The sequence below is a fragment of the Augochlora pura genome, chromosome 7, assembly GCF_028453695.1.
Source record: "Augochlora pura isolate Apur16 chromosome 7, APUR_v2.2.1, whole genome shotgun sequence".
NCBI classification, from domain to species: Eukaryota; Metazoa; Arthropoda; class Insecta; order Hymenoptera; family Halictidae; genus Augochlora; species Augochlora pura.
Window position 1 is genome coordinate 41,003,237 of NC_135778.1, and position 19,142 is coordinate 41,022,378.

The 19,142-nt window shown below is 36.4% G+C and overlaps 4 protein-coding genes across 8 annotated transcripts; 3 read left to right on the top strand and 1 right to left on the bottom strand.

Annotated features, from left to right (window-relative positions):
* The first annotated feature begins 226 nt into the window (after nt 1-226).
* LOC144473225 (transmembrane protein 39A) lies at nt 227-2,909 on the top strand. 5 transcript variants are annotated; one of them, XM_078186908.1, is made up of 8 exons: nt 227-525; nt 939-1,270; nt 1,353-1,492; nt 1,560-1,658; nt 1,742-1,851; nt 1,944-2,196; nt 2,344-2,551; nt 2,627-2,907. In XM_078186908.1, exons 2-8 carry the CDS (start codon nt 944-946, stop codon nt 2,879-2,881), a joined length of 1,392 nt encoding a protein of 463 aa, XP_078043034.1. In that variant the 5' UTR covers nt 227-525; nt 939-943; the 3' UTR covers nt 2,882-2,907. The 5 variants fall into 5 exon arrangements, with proteins under 5 accessions (XP_078043034.1, XP_078043038.1, XP_078043033.1 ...); XM_078186907.1 differs by lacking the exon at nt 227-525 and adding an exon at nt 542-779 and having other exon boundaries at nt 866-1,270; XM_078186909.1 differs by lacking the exon at nt 227-525 and adding an exon at nt 542-779.
* A 145-nt stretch (nt 2,910-3,054) lies between these two features.
* Nucleotides 3,055-5,308, bottom strand: LOC144473226 (chymotrypsin-1-like). The gene is made up of 5 exons (XM_078186913.1): nt 5,250-5,308; nt 4,891-5,041; nt 4,038-4,299; nt 3,631-3,777; nt 3,055-3,344 (listed from the first exon to the last, which is right to left on the bottom strand). Exons 1-5 carry the CDS (start codon nt 5,299-5,301, stop codon nt 3,099-3,101), a joined length of 858 nt encoding a protein of 285 aa, XP_078043039.1. The 5' UTR covers nt 5,302-5,308; the 3' UTR covers nt 3,055-3,098.
* Nucleotides 5,309-7,009: 1,701 nt separating this feature from the next.
* On the top strand, nt 7,010-11,896 carry LOC144472650 (uncharacterized). Its single transcript, XM_078185940.1, has 11 exons — nt 7,010-7,058; nt 7,553-7,763; nt 8,295-8,579; nt 8,978-9,263; nt 9,408-9,609; nt 9,805-9,986; nt 10,082-10,277; nt 10,350-10,562; nt 10,918-11,157; nt 11,463-11,695; nt 11,849-11,896. The coding sequence occupies exons 1-10, from the start codon at nt 7,010-7,012 to the stop codon at nt 11,633-11,635; spliced, it is 2,037 nt and encodes a 678-aa protein (XP_078042066.1). The 3' UTR covers nt 11,636-11,695; nt 11,849-11,896.
* A 1,860-nt stretch (nt 11,897-13,756) lies between these two features.
* LOC144472333 (uncharacterized) lies at nt 13,757-17,999 on the top strand. Its single transcript, XM_078185313.1, has 10 exons — nt 13,757-13,820; nt 14,077-14,302; nt 14,390-14,674; nt 14,997-15,258; nt 15,471-15,669; nt 15,840-16,024; nt 16,116-16,308; nt 16,410-16,625; nt 16,755-16,994; nt 17,151-17,999. Exons 1-10 carry the CDS (start codon nt 13,772-13,774, stop codon nt 17,324-17,326), a joined length of 2,031 nt encoding a protein of 676 aa, XP_078041439.1. The 5' UTR covers nt 13,757-13,771; the 3' UTR covers nt 17,327-17,999.
* Nucleotides 18,000-19,142: the final 1,143 nt, after the last annotated feature.

A 19,142-nucleotide genomic window follows, 5' to 3' on the forward strand; every position in this document is an offset into this window, starting at 1 on the left:
TACCAATAACAAAGAGAGGAAATAGTGAGTGAACAAGATAGCACGAAATTAGACAACTACAGCAGCCACACTGACAGTCAATGTAGTTCGTCTCACTTTACTGTGCTTGCGTCTCGGTCTTCTGACGCATCCGTACTCCTGGGGTACCCCATCTACAACACGCGACGCGATATTCGATTTGTCCTTATCGTCTTATAGTCTTATTTCGTTTTATTTCGAAAGTATGTGTTTCCAGCAATATATCGACAAGTTGAGTAGAATAAGATCTAGATTATTATTGTATTTCCCTGAATGTTAGCGCGATAGAATAAAAAAATGTTGCAAGTGAATAGGACAAACTTCATATATCTTTTTCTGAAAGATAATTGTTTGCTCAAAATGCGACCCACTTTAATGTATAAATACCATTTTTAAAGAAATACGAAAATTGAAGGAATTGCGCAGAGATGACTGCACAGTAGAATAGTGGGGGATAAAAAGGTTCTTGAATTGCGAGAAAAATATCTCTTGAATTGAGAAATGACTGTATGTAGTTTCAACCGCGTGCGCTAGATGGCTACAGTAAATCAGTAACAGTGGCATATATACATCTAATTCATGTTTAAAGCAAAAACAAACATTATGGAACAATAATTTCGTTATCTATAATTGTATCTCTATTGTCTAAAAGAAGGATTATTTGTGTCGATGTTCAAACATACTTTTTGTATAAAGTACTTACAATCTTAAAGATTTCAAAATATTGTATATTTTGTGTCAATCTTTGAGAACAAATTTAGGTATTTAGAGAAGTAGAAATTATTTTGTTAGATCTACCATAAATTTTTATTATATTATGCTTTCATCATGAGACTAAAATTATTAGGCGGTAAAGAATGTCACTAAGGTCATATTTAATTATATACATTTACAAAAGAATATTTGGAATGTAAACTCAGACATTATGCCTGGTGGAAGACGCAATGGTGCTAGTCGAAATGGTCAGACTAAAACACAAACTAGTTTTTCGGGAAGTTCAAATATAACTGTAAGAAGTAATAGTGGTGAAAGATCAACTGGATGTGGTGTAGATGACAAAAAATCAGATGACTTATGTGGAGTAAAAACATTAGTACCAAAACATGTACCTATACCAGTTATACCCGTTGATGGACACTTGATGTTTGAAGCATTGTCTCTGGTTGTGTCCCTTGTTGCAGCTTCTTTACAAATGCTTAATTTATATAGAACTGTGTGGTGGTTACCTCATTCATACAATAGTTATAGTATGGTACGCTATATTATTCACATACATTATTATTAATTCATTAATGTATAAGAACACATTTTTTACTATTTTCTGCTTGTTTCAGAATTTTTATTTAATAGATCCATACTTAATCATTTTCATTGTGACTATGATGGCACGACAATTTATTTATTCTTTACTACATCGACTTATCGATATGTCAGTGCCCGTTCGCTTGTTGCACACTGCTCAGAAAGTCATGAGGTATTATTTATTATTCATTATGTTGACGAGATATACGTTATCTAGAATGTTATTTATTATTTTACAGGATAATTCTTCTACTTATTGTGATGAGTATATTGTGTTGGTGCCTATATCACATGGCCGAGAGGCATAATTCAATGAAAATTTTTTATCTATGTTATCCGTAGGTATATTGTAACATATTTATTAATGTAGCCAAATATAGTAAATCTGAAAGTTTTGTTTAATATATCTACTTTGTTTCAGAAGTTTATCTGTATATTTTGTAATGTTTGGTATGAGTGCGGCACCATTCTTTGATATATCAACAGCACCCATATACAGCAAAGATGATAAAAAAACAAAATATCCACTGGGTTTGTAATAGCTTGAAGTTTTAGAAAAAAAAGTATATTGTGTACTGTCATATACTGTATATTCAATTTAAAATATCTGTTTTTTTATATAGATAAGCCATTGCATAATTGCTCATTGAATGCATCTGCAATTAGGACAGAAGTTGCAACTCTGAGGTCTGATTTCAATCGTCGTTTAAAACGAGCTTTATTCACATCTTCTAGTAGTGCTTACATATGTGGTATTGCACCTATTATATTTGTACCTCAATATTTACATTTTAATGTTTCGTGGGTTGTTCAACATGTCATTATGTTTTGGATTGGAAAAATAAGTGCTCATTTTTCTCAAGCTTATCCAGTTAGGTGTGTACTTTATACAGTAGTTTATGAACGGAACTCCCTTTTTGTATTACCGTTATTAAATTGCATTTGTACTTTATAATTTCAACTTGTGAATGTTGCATTAAAACCTTCATTTGCAGAAAACTGATGAATACCGTAATTATTTAGGTACTGTGACGTGTTACATCGAGCAGCGTTGCATCTAGGCCGATGGGTTAAAATTGAAAACCGTAATAATCACACCTACGCACAAGTATGGAATGATTCAGTTTTATGGCCTCATGGTTCGGTGGTAAGGCATAATAAGGAGACTTATCGCTCCGAAGGAGTATGTACAGTAGCAGAACCTGGAAATTCAAATCATTACAGATTTTATGTACGTTATTTCAATATTAAATACACTAAAATGATTTTGTATAAACATGCTTATGATTTATTATATTTTATACAGGCATTATTTAATAATCCCACGATGCTACTGTTTTCATTATTGGGACTACAACTTCTACTTGTGGGCACACAGCTGTTCATTCTACTACGTACTACCGATTGGTATCAAGTCTTATCAATAACATTGCTCATCCTCATCAATTACTATCCCCTATTTAAGATAACTAGAGATTACCTTATTTGTTGGAAAGTATATCATGCCGAGCAAATCATTCAAGAAAAATCGCAAATGTGTTCGAACCCTGGTACTCAATAAATGAACAAAAAAAATATGTTATGTTGTATTTCCCTACTCATTTGTGTAATTTTCAACTGTACCAACATTAAATTATTTTTATTTTAAATTATTATTATTTTAAAAATTTTTATATTAAACAACTATAAACTTCAATTATCACGATAAATACGAGAACTATACAATATATAATAAGTACGATACAATTCGATATAAATGTATATTAAAATGAGACATTTTATATAAGAAAATATAAATATGTCAATGTTGCTATTAACATTGGCATCCACACTTTCGTAACAGTATTAGCTGCATTGGTATCTATTTCTATAGAACTCCCTGCCATTTTCGTGTATTTGGCCATCCATTTTTTATAATTATACACATTGGTGTACACGTCAGGATAGCCTCGAGCACACGGGACTCCAAATGAGACGATTCCAACTTGTTCCTGATTTATAACCAATGGCCCACCAGCATCGCCCTGAAAGAAATTATATTATTAATTTAAAGACAAGGTTTATTATTGAAAACGGAAAATCTTTTTTGCAGACAATAGTAATTAGTTCAGCATCCAGTAATCATTAATAAATAAAAATAATAAAATTGATAAACTGCAAGCGATTTCTATATGCTTATTATATGTATACTCGAGATTAGTTTGAAGAATTAAGTAAATTTTTCTAAAATCGAAATATTGTTTTATTTTAACGGACATGACATTTGGTTATTTACATTTAATCACGGGTATTAAATAATATAATACTCACCAGGCAAAGACCCTCTAATATTTTTGTCAACGTACAGATGTGTGTGTCCAATATGTTAGTTTTAGGTGGTGCTTGTTGTTGGCATTGTTTTTGTGATATAACTTTCAATTCAATTTCTTGTAAAGTAAGTTGAATTGGATCGTTCTTCTGTAAACGAATTTTTTATAGTAAAAGTTTGGCGTATCTCAAATTTGTCTCCAATGCTGTTAAATTCAAATAGTATAAATATCTTCCATAAAATGTGGAGGATTCTTTGTCTTACTACTTCTTGTTAATTGAATGCAATGCAATGTCAGGTTTACGATAAATTTCATCGCTGTCTTCTTCATCAGAAATTACCTCTATCATATATTATAATACAAGTTTAACTACAGTGTATGTAGCAAACAAACTGTAGATGAACTTACGAATCTTGCTCCCCAGCCAGTAACAATAGCCTTTTCACCCTCTGCAACGTGACTTATGGATGCAAGACGAATTGGTTTAATGGTTGCGGTAAATGTAATTTTTGTCTTCAACCATATTAGACCAACATCATCTGCGAATATATTCGGCATATAGCCGGGGTGCCAAATTAACTTTTCCACCGAATATGATTCCGCGGACTTCGATATTGAAAAGTTACTGTATATGGTTCCAACAACCACTGTGATTTCGGAAGGAAACATCCTGCACAAACGCATTGCATGATTAACAAAATGCTAAAAAATAAAATGAAATTGAATATAATAAAATAGTCAACAACTCGATAGATCAAAGTATTATGAAGTGGAAAGATATAAAATAGTTCTCAATGATTTACGTTGGAGAGCTTGGACTTCCTGTAATCATTTGATTTAGATTAATAATCTTTCCTTCGTATTGTAGTATATTATACACTGTAATATCATCGTGAGCAATTATCTTTAATTAGTATCAGCATGACTGAAACATATTTTGCACAAAGGAAAGGAAGTGTGAAAAGATAAAATCGGCGAACTTAATATACTTTTTATCAAGTGCAAACACTCATTCAATGATAAGAAGGTTGAAAGTCAAATTTAGCGTGCACGAGGGTGTAATTAAATACAAACACTGTATTGAATTAAGTGTAATAATCCAGTTTGATATATTGATTGTTAAGTTTTAGGTGTCATATATAATTTTCCTCGTTTATCGAGATAGAGTTTTAACTCTTTCTTAGAAACCATTCAAGAAAGAATTGCGTGATACATTTTATATACGCTATTTTTAATTCAATAAATTTTAATAGAAATTTACCCATAAATGCATTTAGCTGCAGTAAGAACCATGTTTTCCGTAATGAGCGACCCTCCGCATCTAAAGAAAGATTCTCCCCATACGCTTGCTTGGTAAGGAAATTTTCCTACTGGTGCATCGTGTCCTCCTACGATTTGTGGTTCCAATGTTCCTAGAAGTGTGAACAAGTAAATCCGTATCATTCACAGTGATTTGAAATTATGCAAAACAAATAACTTGTCGCAACAATGACAAAAATTATAATTTTAATTGATAAAATAATTAATTTAGTAATATCTATTAATAATATACAATAATAAATAATAGCTGCTTAAATCTTATAGACTTTCACTAAATTGTAGAATTTCAAAAAATAATACCGTAGACACTGGTACTCAAAGCGAGGATCAAGAGGATTGCTCGCGGCCACATTCTGCTGTCGACTGAAGGTGTTGCATTTTCGATAATCTATAAGTGGTCAAATGTGTCTATATTTGTATCGATACAATACTTCCTCCAAAATAAGTGGTATATCTGTAAATTTATGAAAGATAACATACTTTCATACGCGAATATTATATTGTTACAATTATTGATACTACTATCCATACATGTCGTTCTTCACTCTAATTATTCGTTCTAATATGTACTATCAATTGGTATTAAGTGTATCAATACCGCTGTTCCTCCTCATTAATTATGGCTTTATCGAGTAAATCGTACAAGAAAAATTACAAATGCGTTCAAATTCTGAGTAGTTTATTAAGAAAGATAAAGTGATTTAATTTTTCTATCAACTGCAGCACATGCTACCAAGTGAAGAAATCTGTGGGACACCCTATAGATTAAACAGTAACTGCATTGTATTGCGACGCTGGTACATCGAAATGAGACTTTTATACTTTTGGCATAAAATCATAAACGTCGCATGAAATCTCATTGCAATATTGTAATTAACGTGGATAACAAACGATTGCGAGATATTTGTCAGAAGAAGAAGTTGTTTGTCACATTAATTACATAAATGACAATGTTATTTTTCTCGTGTTATTTATGACAGTATTCTTCAATCGAAACAGCAAGATTTATTTGACGCGCAAAGGATCTTTTACATTTCAAGCGAAATGTATTCCACATGGAGTTACGAATGGACAGTAGAATATATGTTCATGTTGCTTAGAGAAATAATTATCGTAAAACATTACAAAGAGGTCCAAGAGCACTTTAAACGTGCTTGTTTACTTTTAATTGCATTTTCCACTTTCTCACGTGCAACTTATGTAACACCGAAATAAACGTATGGCGCGCATATACATATATTTATCTAAATTGGTCTGTTGTTAGCAACGTACCAGACGATTCGATGATTCATTGTAAAAGAGTAATCTTTGTATAAACTCTGTGGCTGAAGAAGTCGAATTTGGACATTTATTTACGCACTTGCTGCCGACGGTACCGCATGGAATTTTAAGCACGTGTCTGATCATTGCGTACCGCTTCTACTAAAGATCGAAAGAACAGCTCCTTACGCTACATTATGCTCTTTTCGCGTTATGCTACAGATCAAAGGTGTCGTATTATTGCTAATTTAGAAATGTCTAAAATGTCTTGAGCATTCATCTTATATTTGCATATATCCTTTTTCCAAGATATCTATCATCTCTCTATAAAAAAAAAGTCAGGTAAAAGAGAAGAAATTTGAATTAGATAGATTGTTCGATTTGGATAAGGAAGCAACAGAAAAGATCGTCAGAGATATTGTAAATATACATTTCCTTAAGACATCGATAAAGATGTACGCTGTTGTTTCAAAGGTTCCGAAATCGATCGTAACACGTTGTACTTGCGAGAAATAAGTAAAAACAAGACGCCCGGTTTTGATTAAATTCGCCTTTCAATCAGCAAACGATCTGTAATAAGATAAATTTGGGACCTTGCTGCGTTGTACTAGCTTAAAATGTTTGTAATTGCAGTGTAATTGCACTGTCGTTGCATTGCGAAATGATAAGAAAACAATGAAGTGTAATTGCATCAACAATAGTCTTAAGCCATAATAAAAGATTTTGAAGCAAAACAGAGGATAATTATTGTTTCGAACTGCTTATATAAGAAGAAATTACTTTCTTACGCCACAAGCAAGATGAACATCTTGAGGGATGCACTTTTGTGTTCTGCGCTTCTCATCTTCGGTACGAACATTTTTTACAGTTTTACTAAACGTTACAATAAGAGATTAAAATGTATTTTCGTTTATTATTTGGGACTTTTATTCGATTCAGTCATTACGTTGACACGCAAATCTTTTAATGAGATTCATTTCAAAGGACAAAAGATATTTTTCGATTTTTCATAAATTCTAAAATACCATTTTTCTAATTTTATATAACAATTATTTTCTAATTATATAATTAATCTCCTTTCATTTAATCCTCTACATCCGGATATGATCGATTCGACAACGCTATACGTTAACGTCAAAGAGGCATATCGTTATCATTATTATTATTATTGTTATTATTTTAATTCTATAAGGTGGTCGTATAAAATACATTAATAAGGACAGAAAATCTTATTAATTCTCAGAAAATTTGACAACAATATAATAATTCTAATTTCAATTCAGTCGATTTGAATGAAAAAAAAGACATTATATTTAATAGCATTTTTTCACTTATAATCGTAGGTGCGGATAAGTCGAGCTCGGAGATAATAGCCGGTTATGTACCTGGAATATGTGGAATGACACCGGTTAATGAAACGAACTGTATGAGTTACGAGTTGTACAATAATCCTTTATTGTCGAGTTCTCTTGACTGTGCACGTTCCTGCGAGGAGGGTAAACCGAAGAATTGCTATTACCACTTCGTAGTTGAACGCTATCCTGTCTACGGCGCGTAAGCATTAAGAAAATTATGACACATTTTTATCAAAACGTTACGTAGAGAATACCTTATTTAAAACTATATTTAGATATATTGGAGAATTACACAGTAGTTAAAAATCAGATTATCCAACATGACAGATAATTGTATCATATCTACGTTTTCTTATCTTGTCAGCTGACCTAAAGTACGGTAACCGATTGCGAGATACTAAAAGAATATTTTGTAAATATAAAAATGTGCAAAATATCCCTGGATTCATTTCATGCCAAAAAGGCTACTTATCATTGCCGATATAGAGGAAATTAAATATTTGTTACGCCAACAAATGATTCTTGCCGAGTTAGTCGCAAAGGCAAAAATGCGTGTATGGAAGATGGCACGAAATACGTCGATTTAGAGTATTTAAAAATATATTTTGTAGCGTGATACGAGTGCGTGAAACCATCCGTCTCCTCAAAATATTTATTTCTCTTCGTGATTCGATGACGGAGCTGATTTTTAAACAAACGAAGAAGAATTAACGAGCAAGTAATTTCGTAGGGCATGCAACTATTGCTCCCCGGACAGCAGCACAACCATCTGCCCCAATTGCCAGTGCGCGATTGCGAATGGGGTGCAACGAAGTTACTTGTCGGTGAACAGAATGCTTCCGGGACCAAGTATACAAGTCTGCTTGGGCGATTTCATCGTGGTCGACGTTGAAAACATGATCCCCGAGGAGCATATTACGATCCATTGGCACGGATTGTTTCAGGAAGGTACTCAATATTACGACGGAGTTCCATTCGTTACTCAGTGCCCGATTGCGTCTGGAGACAAGTTCAGGTAATCATTGCTGGTGCGCGAGAACCGAAATTCTTGGTGGTTCCAAAAAGGTCATAAAAAATGTTCAATAAATGAATATTCCACACAATAGCGTATCAATGCGCGAAAGCCAATTCCGATTATCATATCGAACTTATAATTTACAGTTCATATAATTTTCATTCTCAGCAAAATTGTATTCGGTATTTCGATTATCTTTGTAGATAAGAGTCGTGTACGGCTAAACGTGAAAAAGCGCCAGGTTGCTAAAGGATGGGTTGATTTAATCCTTCATGAAATGACAATGCATACCGTGGTACGCTGCGGTTCTTATTTCTAGTCGTTCTCTTGGAATCTCTGCTCTTCGACCGATACCAATTTTAAGGCAATGAAATAATGAGAATTCTTATTTTTTAAAGGTACCAATTTTATGCGAATAACAGTGGCACTCACTTTTGGCATTCCCACGTTGGGTTACAGAAAATGAACGGTGTTGCTGGTAGCCTTATCGTTCGGCTACCAGCAGAACAAGATCCTAGCAAAGATCTTTATGATTACGATCTTTCGAGTCATGTGCTTTTCCTTAGCGATTGGATGAACGAAAACTCTGTCGAACGTTTTCCGGGTCGTCAGTCGGGTGTAATCGGTCAGCAGGCTGACGCTTTGTTAATCAATGGAAGGGGACAATTCTTAACTAATGGAACGGTAAGTTCCATTTTACTAAAGAGGAAAAAGAATTTTTGAAAAAGTCTTCTCACGGAACAGACATTTTACAAATTTTCATCCTGTTGCAGTATCGACGAATTATTGTTTCGCCAAATACTTCTAATGAAACACTTTATAATTTAGGATAAAACTGGTTATACAGCAAACAGTACTATGGAAGTTGTCCGAGTGGATGCCAATAATCGTTACCGTTTCCGTATGATCAACTCTTTCTGCAGCAATTGCCCCGGAGAATTAACAATTGAAGGTCACAATCTGACTGTAATTGCGACGGATGGGGAGTCCGTGCAACCGGTCGTCGTGACATCTATCGTTTCGTATGCAGGTATGATACAGTTAACACCAGAAACTGATAACAATTTTTAAGGATCTCGACGCATTTATGGCATACACAGATTCACAAGGTCTGATAGCATTTTTGGACGAAACTTTCCTCTAATTTTAATTTTTTTAAACCGGCCGGTAAAATGACCGACGGTGATTTTGCTAATTTATATTTCTCACGTTTTCGTTTCCACAGGTGAACGATACGATTTCGTAATAAATACGGATCAAAGCCCAGGCGCCTATTGGATACAACTTCGAGCGTTAGAGGAGTGCGACATGGGTATTCAACAATTAGCCATACTGCAATACAATAACGCGTCGATGACACCGTTTATCGACGAACCGACTTATTCTGGCGGACTTGCCAACGGAACCGTAAGCTCCGAGTTCATTATTACCACACTTGACAAATATTTCGACGACGTTTCGATGTGTTTATGTTTTACTAAAGACAAGTAAAAAATTCGCAGATACTGAATCCAACGATAGGGAATTGCGAGCAAGAAGTGGCTAACGCGGTTTGCGTAAGTCAGCTTAAAAGTGCCGAACCCGTCGACGAAGTTGTTTTACAGGCAGAACCCGATCAAACATTTTATCTGCCCATATCTGTCGTTCATCATAATTTGCAACAGTTTTTCACGCCAAACACATACAAGAGTTTCCTAGGTAAGATTTCTCTACGAGGCACTGTGCTGGCATATTGCCGCTGTAATTCTGACGTTCTTTCCATGCACGCAGTTCCAATACCAAACGAAGTTGCAAGCCAATTAATAGACAGCTTGACTTACGAGAGTGCACCCGCGCCGCCGATATCTCAGCCGGAGGACATTCCGATAGGTCAATTCTGCAATTCTCAAAACTTGCCTCGTGGCTGCACCGTTAATTGCACGTGCACGCACATGATCGATATCGCGTTCAACGCTATCGTGGAAATCATACTAGTCGATCAGTGTAAGTAAAATTCATTACTTTCTACAGCTATGAAAGAGATATTTCATTTCATTTCATTCTTGCGTTTTTAATCTAATATTTCTGAACGAATTCAAAGAAGACAACTGAACCTAAATATCTGGAATCTCGCGTGCGCATTCAATAAAACGTCTTATGAAAATTTGGATGAATGCTTCAAACGTTTATTTATGCGGATGAAAAATTCTAGTACAAAAAGTTCGATCATTTTCCTCAAACGAATAACTAAACAATGGATTAAACATGCACGACGAAATTAGAGTACTTCTCAATGAATTAGCACTTAATGGATTGAAAGTTTCGCTAGTAAACAATCATCTACATATCGTAATCGTAGTTCACGCAATTGGAGTAGAGCATCCTTTCCACATACACGGCTACGCGTTCAGTGTGGTGAGCATGGGCCAGCCACTTGGTCCCAGCGGCAATTCTACCAGCTACATCACTGTCGATTACGTGAAGCAACTGGATGCGGAGAATAAGATAGAGAGAAACCTGATCGACCCACCGAAGAAGGATACCATTGCCGTGCCAAACAACGGCTTTGTTATACTTAAATTCCAAGCTAGTAATCCAGGTATTGTCGTTTGTTTCATCGAATTATTAATGAATACAATATCTATTTTAAATAAGTTTCAGCCTTCTGTAGTATTATTAGTATAGTATAATCCGCATCTATCTATGCGTTCCTTATCTGTAATCTTGATTTACTGACCTCTAATAATTACACAAGTGCCATTCTTGCTGCGGTAAATATAGTAACAAGGCTAACTCTAGCTACCGATTAGTCATATAATAAGTCATCGATTGTTATCGTTTAATTTCAGGTTAATCGATAATATAATCGTTTATTAACCGACTATCTCTTCATTCTTTTTCAAGGATATTGGTTCTTCCATTGCCACTTCATTTATCATCAACTAAGCGGTATGGAAATGATCATACGCGTTGGAGAGCAAGAAGATTTACCGCCCGTACCAAAGAATTTCCCGAAATGCGGAAATTATATGCCGGAGATATGTATTAATAACAACTACACGCTCGCTCAGGACTGATGATAAACTACCATTGGCTGCAAAATTTGAATGTTGACAAAATTGTAGACAATCCTACAGGTAAGGCGAATAGTATAGTTTTCGTCCACCCTCGTTTTATATTTCGATTAAATAAATTCGATCGATCGCAGTACAATTATGGACGAATGGAACATTGAAATTATATTTTATCAGTTACTGTTTCAAATATTAGAGATCGTCTGTTGGTTGTAGGCTTTCTACACTATGGAGATCCAGCTTGACGATGTTGTCCAATTTGCAAAGAACATTCTGTAGCAATTTGGTTACAAATAAAATCGATTCAGGATTGAAGGACTTACTTGATTATTACAATTTTCATCGTACGAATAAAACCTTATACGTAAATATATTTAGTTAATAATAATTTAGTATACTTACGCGCAGAATTAATTTATTGACGATCGCAGAAAATGTGTCATATTTATTCTTACTACATTAGTAATCCAATGTAAAATAATGAAGACAATCATGAGAAATATCGATGTCATAATATTATACATTTACAGAAAATCCACCCCCAAAATCGAGTGCATAGATCAATGAAATTCTTGTTCAACAATATTTTATACTTATGCTTCTAGAATAGTTTAATTCGTTACATTTTAAATGTAATTCTCTAATTATCTTATAGACATTCATTTAAATGTTGCTTATATTTTCTACTAGGCATACAGCATAATTTATTATACATACATCCTTAGGACTATGTAAGACTGATTAAACATGTTAGGAAGCCCACACACCTGACAGATTGCTTATCTTTTGTCAGCAAATAGCACGATATCTGTTTCCGAGAATACGAAAAAGCGTGTAATACGGAATGAAAAACTACGATAAACATTGTGAAATTACTGTCAGAATTGATTAGATGCAAAGTGATTTGTAAAAACGTACTGACGTTAATGGAGCTATATTGAACACAGTTAGATTATGTATATATAAGCACTTATATATATATATATATATGTAAAGAAAATTGTCATCTACGAAGATAACTAAGCGAATGATATAGGAACTTTCTTATTGCATACAGTAGCTGTTTTATGAAACAGATATTAAGAACAATTCTGTCTGGAACTCTCATAGCACATCCCACATATGTATGTGTATGTATATGTACCTTATATGTCCGTTATTCAAATCTGAATAAAAAAATCCAATAAATGTGTATATTTTATGATAGAATATTAAATAATGGAGCTAAGCGTAAATAGTAAGTTAGCATAGATAGAAATTAGTTAACGTTTGTTAAAGTAAATAAATTCGATTTTCCCCATCAGCCAAATCACTTTTTCGAAACAACATTCTTACCTTCGAAGTCGAAAGTAAAAGGAAATTCCCGCATATTATAATAATTTGTATTCTATGCTAATTATATAGCGCGCGTGTATACATATAAAGCATGTAAATCTTGTATTTGATTACCAAACATTTATTTCGATGTCATAAATATTTCCGACATCCGCCTACACACCGTATTGACACAATCTGAACACGTACGCGTGAAAATATTTGCGCTTCGGTTTTCCCGACATTTCGGAAATATGTGCAATTCCCACAGGCTTTTTAAGTTCGTGATATATGTATCGCGAACATGTATATGGAATATAATACCACAATTACTGTATTATCATTTTATTGATTTTTCAATTCACTTCGAGTTTACTAAAATTCTTAAAATTCTTAAAATTCTTAAAATTCTTAAAAAGTAATAAATAACTATAAGAAGTAACAGTAGTTTCTATGCTAATATTTTTCCGTTTGGAATTCAGATTTTGATAATGCTTCGATAACGCAAGTTCTAATCAGATATATCGCGATGTCATTATTTGCATAAGGAATTGTAGAAGAAGCTTCGCATTTTTTAGAGATTTTGTGTAAATAAAAAGGAGAACCAAAATTTTTCCAACAATCTAATATTTGGCAGACGTAGGCGGCAGAAAAGATACAGAGGACGTAGACAATACAAGCAAAAGTTCGCATCGGTCCGTGTGATTAACGTTATCGATAACACATGCAGAACCGAGATTTGCTGTTTTATCGAAGCAAGTGTTCGAAAACACTGCTACCATATATAAGAACGTTAAGATTCTGTCTGTTGGAATTGTAGTCACCATGCGGGTCTTCTGGATTCTATTATCATGCTTCGTCCTCATTGTTTCCGGTACAAGATATTCGTCTCGCAAAAATTTCCGATCTTCGCGCTGCATAATTACAAATCTCAGTGAACCAATCGTTCGATCGATTTTTTCAATCCATCAATCGGTTGGATAACGTTCTAATAACTTTCCATTTTCAAAATAAAAGTAACAATTTGATTATTTCGTCGTATCGCGATTCATTGGAAGATAAAGTTTCTGGAATTAACAAATTATACGATATCGCTTCGGGAAGCTACTTAACAAGATCCTTCATTACAGTCTCTGCTAAGAAGGAACCGAAGCAATGCGAGACTATTAGTGCTGGTTACATACCCGGGCAAAGCGGTATGCCCAGCATCGATAAAGAAAACTGTTTGAACGATGAATTACTCGATGATTCGGATCTATCGAGTGCCCTGCAGTGCGCCCGAACCTGTCGTCCTGGGAAAAAGCCGAGGACCTGCTACTATAAATTTGTGATCGAACGTTACTCCATCAACGGACAGTAAGCAAAAACGATACGTTGAATCTATCAGAGTCTTCTCAACTGTCAGTAACAAGAGTACAGTTGCGTGTAACAATTTTCCTTCAGGGCGTGCGAGCTTTGTTCCCCAAACATGACCAACACAATTTGTGCCAACTGTCAATGCATTACCGCCGAGGGAACGGCTCGAACAGCGTTGGTAGTGAACAGAATGATGCCAGGACCAAGCATACAAGCTTGTTCAGGGGATCGGATTGTAGTCGACGTTGTAAATCGTGTGAGTGGAAGTGGAGTGACGATTCATTGGCACGGGATGCTGCAAAAGGGCACGCAATATTACGACGGTGTTCCCAACTTGACGCAGTGTCCGATCAATTTTGCCAGTACCTTTAGGTAAACGTAGTCGTAACCATAAGACGATTTAATTAGAAATAGTGAAAGTAAAAATAGGAATTTGTCGAAAGTGTTCCGCGAGAGATGCAAAAATTTTTTGTGAAAAATTCTGTCGCGTCTCTTCGTTCTCTTGCACGTTACACGTAGAACCGGAAGTTGGTGCGCGCCAATTTTTCTTGATCAAATTGCCTCGCGGTTTGGACAACTTGTATAGATTCGTAGACCCGTCGAACCTCTCGAATCCAGCGAATTAAGCGACGAAATTAAATATAGACACGCTGTTCTCCATTGGTTGTTAGAATAAAAGTTGCTTCGCTAACAGGTACCAATTTCACGCAAATAATGCTGGTACTCATTTCTGGCACGCACACACAGGACTCCACAAGATGGACGGCGTCTTCGGCAGTCTGATTATACGCGAGCCAGTGAAAAATGAGCCGAACGCGAAATTGTACAATTTCGATTTAGCGAATCACGTGATTGTGATTAACGATTGGATGCGCGAGGAAGCTACGGAGCGATTCCCTGGTCGAAACTCTGGAATAATTGGCCAGGCTCCCGATGCGATTTTAATTAATGGAAAGGTACGCTACAAGTTCGCTTCGTACGAGCAATTCGAATTACAATCGTTTTCAACAATCTTATATACGTAAAATAACCGTTTCTCCCCCAGACCTCTGCTTCGCGCAACAATTTTCCGTTCAATAAAAACGGAAAATCTTTGGGAAAGTTGGGATTTAATAAATCCGAAAAACTGTGTTGCCGTGGAGTGAAAGGATGACAATTCGTGTTTCAGAATCGCAACCCTGAGACCAACAGCCCATTGGAGGTGATCACCGTTGATCCCAACCGGCGCTTCCGCTTCCGTTTGGTGAACGCCTTCTGCACCATCTGCGCCGCGGAATTCTCGGTCGAAGGACATAATTTGACGGTCATTGCGATGGATGGTGTTGCAGTGAAACCTGTCGTAGTGAATGCGATTGTTTCCTCTGCAGGTATCGTGTGAACAGAACTCTGCTTAACCCAGTTCTTGCAATTGGCAATCGACATTAGCAGTTCGGTACCCGAAACAGTATACATATAATAAGCAGTGCTCTTTATTTATATTTATACATTAGTCGATTTTTCAAGATTTATTTTTGACAAATACGTTGAATTCGAATAGGAGAGCGATACGACTTCGTCATAAATACGAATCGAAAGCCAGGCGCTTACTGGATACACGTCCGTGGACTGGTGGATTGTGCTGACTCTAAAATGCAAGCATTGGCGTTACTGCAATACGTAGGTGCACCCACTGCTCCAATCACATCCGCGCCAAACTACGACGACGTGGCTTCCCGTCGTGTCGTAAGTAGAATATATCGATAAGAAGGCTCGTCGAACGAATCGCGCGTCAAATAATTGGAATCGAGGGACATGATTGCACTCGAAATCGTAGGTTCTTAATCAGATGAACGTAAACTGTTCGGCGAAGCAATCGGACGTGATTTGCATTAACAATATGAGGAACGCGATAGAAGTGGGCGACGATTTGTCGGGCGACCCGGACATCCAAATGTTTTTTGCAATAGGCCTGCAGTCTGTTACACCCGAAGTCAATTTCAAACCCAATAGCTACCCAACCTTCTTAGGTAAGGCGAACGCTTGACCGGCTGCGTCAGACATCTTATTTACCATTGTGTGCTTCCAATTGTACCCGCTGCTCAATGCTCTCCTTGATTTCTGCGATCAGTACCTTTTCAAAACGGCCTCGCGTACGAAATGATCAGCAACATAAGTTTCGAAAGTCCACCATCGCCGCCGCTGTCCCAGCTGGACGATCTTCCCGAGGATCAATTCTGCGACGCCGACAATCTGCCAGATGGTTGCAGTTCGTCTTTCTGCTCCTGCACGCACCTGATCAGGATTCCATTGAACTCTCTCGTCGAGTTTGGAATAGTCGACGAATGTAATTAACACAGGGATCGTTTCGTTTCGAAGGATCTGTCTCCGTTGCGAAGGCAAACGGGGTGACAGGGCGTTCGAACCTCGTGGTTGAAATTATGAGTTCGATGCTTAAATGTTTGCATCGTTGCAGTTGGGGTGCCGGGGATACAGCATCCGTTCCACCTGCACGGATTCTCGTATAATGTTCTGAGTATGGGCCAACCTTTGGGCCCTGCTAATTTCAGCAGTCCTTCCATGAAGGTTGCCGATCTGGAGAGACTGGACAGAGATAACAAGATAAGGAGAAACTTCGATCGCCCTCCCAACAAGGATACTATCAGCGTGCCGAACAACGGATACGTGATATTCAGATTCCGAGCAGATAACCCAGGTACGTGTTAACGCTGCGGTTTTCATACGCGAGTCTTACCCACATTGTTTTACATTTCGCTAAACGGTAAGCAATTCTCATGGATTCCGATTCGCTGAACACGGGCCCGAAGTTTTCGGCTTCGGGGACATTAATTGATGCGTTCTTTTTATGAAGGTTTTTGGCTATTTCACTGCCATATAATATACCATCAGCTGAACGGTATGGAAATGATCGTCAGGGTGGGAGAGAAATCGGATCTGCCGCCTAAACCGAAGCACTTCCCCAAGTGCGGCAATTACGTGCCAAAGATCTGCAAGGGCAAAAGAAAAAAAGGAAGTGAACATTTCTAAAATGTCTCCCACCGTAAATTGTGGAAACTAATACTGATCGGCTGTTATCGATCGCTGTCAAACTCGACAGGGTTCAATTTTATGGTATCTGATCTTTTCGCGGAAAGAAGCAACAGAATTTTACGTGAAAGATACTCTTACGTAAAAAATTACTCTTGCACCGAACTAAATTTCGCATCGTTGTTCCTTGTGACAGTTTACCGCGAAGTACGATTATTTAAGTTAATTAAGTGCGCGACGACAGATATCTAAGCAGAGTGTGCACCGAACAGATAGTCCCACGCGTTCAGATTGACGGCGACCGACCCGGCGTGGACAGTGCATCGAACTTGTTAAACTTTTCATGAATTTACCATTATTATGTAGGCGTGCAAAGAATCGTGGTATTCGATTATCGATCGCTATAGACGTAGATATGTAACAAAAGTTAAAAACTGAGACTGTAGCACGTGTACAGGTTATCGGGTACGAAGAAAGTGCGATAGAGATAAAAATGATAAATCGATGCACGAGGGCGGTGTTCGGTTCGGGCGTGAGTAAATCGATTCGTTCGATGCGTTTGTAAATCTATTATCAATGTAACAGCTCGCAAACTCACCAACAAGCATCATCGAGAAACTTGAATATTCTGTGATTTTTCTTTGCGAAAATTAAACGATACAATGCAATTGTTTGGGACGTTTTACAGTTTATTCCCTACACTGCCGCCACGAATGATCGATCGTGCGTTTCGTGGCGCGTTTGATAAATAAAGAATGACAAGCGACCGGAAGAAAATACTTTAATAATCCTCGGAAAGCGGACGGACGACGAGTCTCGTGCACGACACCACGCCGCGACCTATGCCGGAATTTCAGTCGCGTTCGTTCTACCAGAGCACTCGGTTAAAAAGACCCGCCGGCTGAGGGTTCAATGTTCACAAGTTCGGTATATAAAGTACAGACAAATTAACGAGTAACAAGCATTTCGTCTTTTATACAGTGAAATACTAAGGACGAGTCGCGCGCTCGCCTTCGGAGAGCTCGTCGATATTCATATTGATATTTTCTATTGTTCATGCGAACGATATTTGTGCCGTTCACGGAGAAAGTGTGTTTTCATCCCCTGTGGATAGAGAATGGTCCGATTGATTTCCTAAAGGAAATGTCGATCGCGAAGATCAATCAGGCTCTGACCATCCAACCGATGAGGACGTAAGCCGCAATCTGGTGGATGGAACACGAAATTCGTATTCGAATACCGTTCAACGTATCTGGAACTTCCCATCAGAAAACCTAACAATCAACCGTAGACAGATATTTCAAGAAAATAATAACAATAAACGGCACGAACTTATGGGATGACTCAATTATATTAATAGTTGTCTAAGCCCAACAAAAATCGAACTTCTCGTCGCCCCTTTAAACTTCTAGGAGACCGAACCAACTATTTATATTTATATATATTTATTATCGTGAATGTTAATTTACGTTGTCTGATACATAATTTAAGTAGCGACATAGCTTCATATTTTTTCATTTCTAAGTTCATGCGTTCTTTCTTAACTTAACTAATACCGTACCATTTTATTTATTTTATTTGTTCACTACGTCTGCGCAAAATTTTATCCAAAAATATATCAAGATTATTAACTGCATTATTATATAGGTATCGATCATGTAATAATCTTTTAGCAATACATTGTATACTACTGTTTATATTAAATAAATAATGCAAGAAAGTATCACAATCTCCACCTAAATTTATATTTGTAATGTAATAATAAGAGTCCCATGATTTCTTATATATCAAAGGAACTCGTATTTATCGTACCGAA

Coding starts and splice junctions, on each gene's coding strand:
- LOC144473225 (XM_078186908.1), top strand. CDS start 944: ATGCCTGGTGGAAGACGCAATGGTGCTAGTCGAAATGGTCAGACTAAA. Junction 1,659..1,741: donor ATTTTTTATCTATGTTATCC/GTAGGTATATTG, acceptor ACTTTGTTTCAG/AAGTTTATCTGTATATTTTG. Junction 2,197..2,343: donor TCTCAAGCTTATCCAGTTAG/GTGTGTACTTTA, acceptor GTAATTATTTAG/GTACTGTGACGTGTTACATC.
- LOC144473226 (XM_078186913.1), bottom strand. CDS start 5,301: ATGTGGCCGCGAGCAATCCTCTTGATCCTCGCTTTGAGTACCAGTGTC. Junction 5,042..5,249: donor TTTGAGTACCAGTGTCTACG/GTATTATTTTTT, acceptor TCACACTTCTAG/GAACATTGGAACCACAAATC. Junction 3,778..4,037: donor CTGGCTGGGGAGCAAGATTC/GTAAGTTCATCT, acceptor ATTCGTTTACAG/AAGAACGATCCAATTCAACT.
- LOC144472650 (XM_078185940.1), top strand. CDS start 7,010: ATGAACATCTTGAGGGATGCACTTTTGTGTTCTGCGCTTCTCATCTTC. Junction 7,764..8,294: donor CGCTATCCTGTCTACGGCGC/GTAAGCATTAAG, acceptor GTAATTTCGTAG/GGCATGCAACTATTGCTCCC. Junction 10,563..10,917: donor AATCATACTAGTCGATCAGT/GTAAGTAAAATT, acceptor TCGTAATCGTAG/TTCACGCAATTGGAGTAGAG.
- LOC144472333 (XM_078185313.1), top strand. CDS start 13,772: ATGCGGGTCTTCTGGATTCTATTATCATGCTTCGTCCTCATTGTTTCC. Junction 16,626..16,754: donor GTTTGGAATAGTCGACGAAT/GTAATTAACACA, acceptor GCATCGTTGCAG/TTGGGGTGCCGGGGATACAG. Junction 16,995..17,150: donor ATTCCGAGCAGATAACCCAG/GTACGTGTTAAC, acceptor CTTTTTATGAAG/GTTTTTGGCTATTTCACTGC.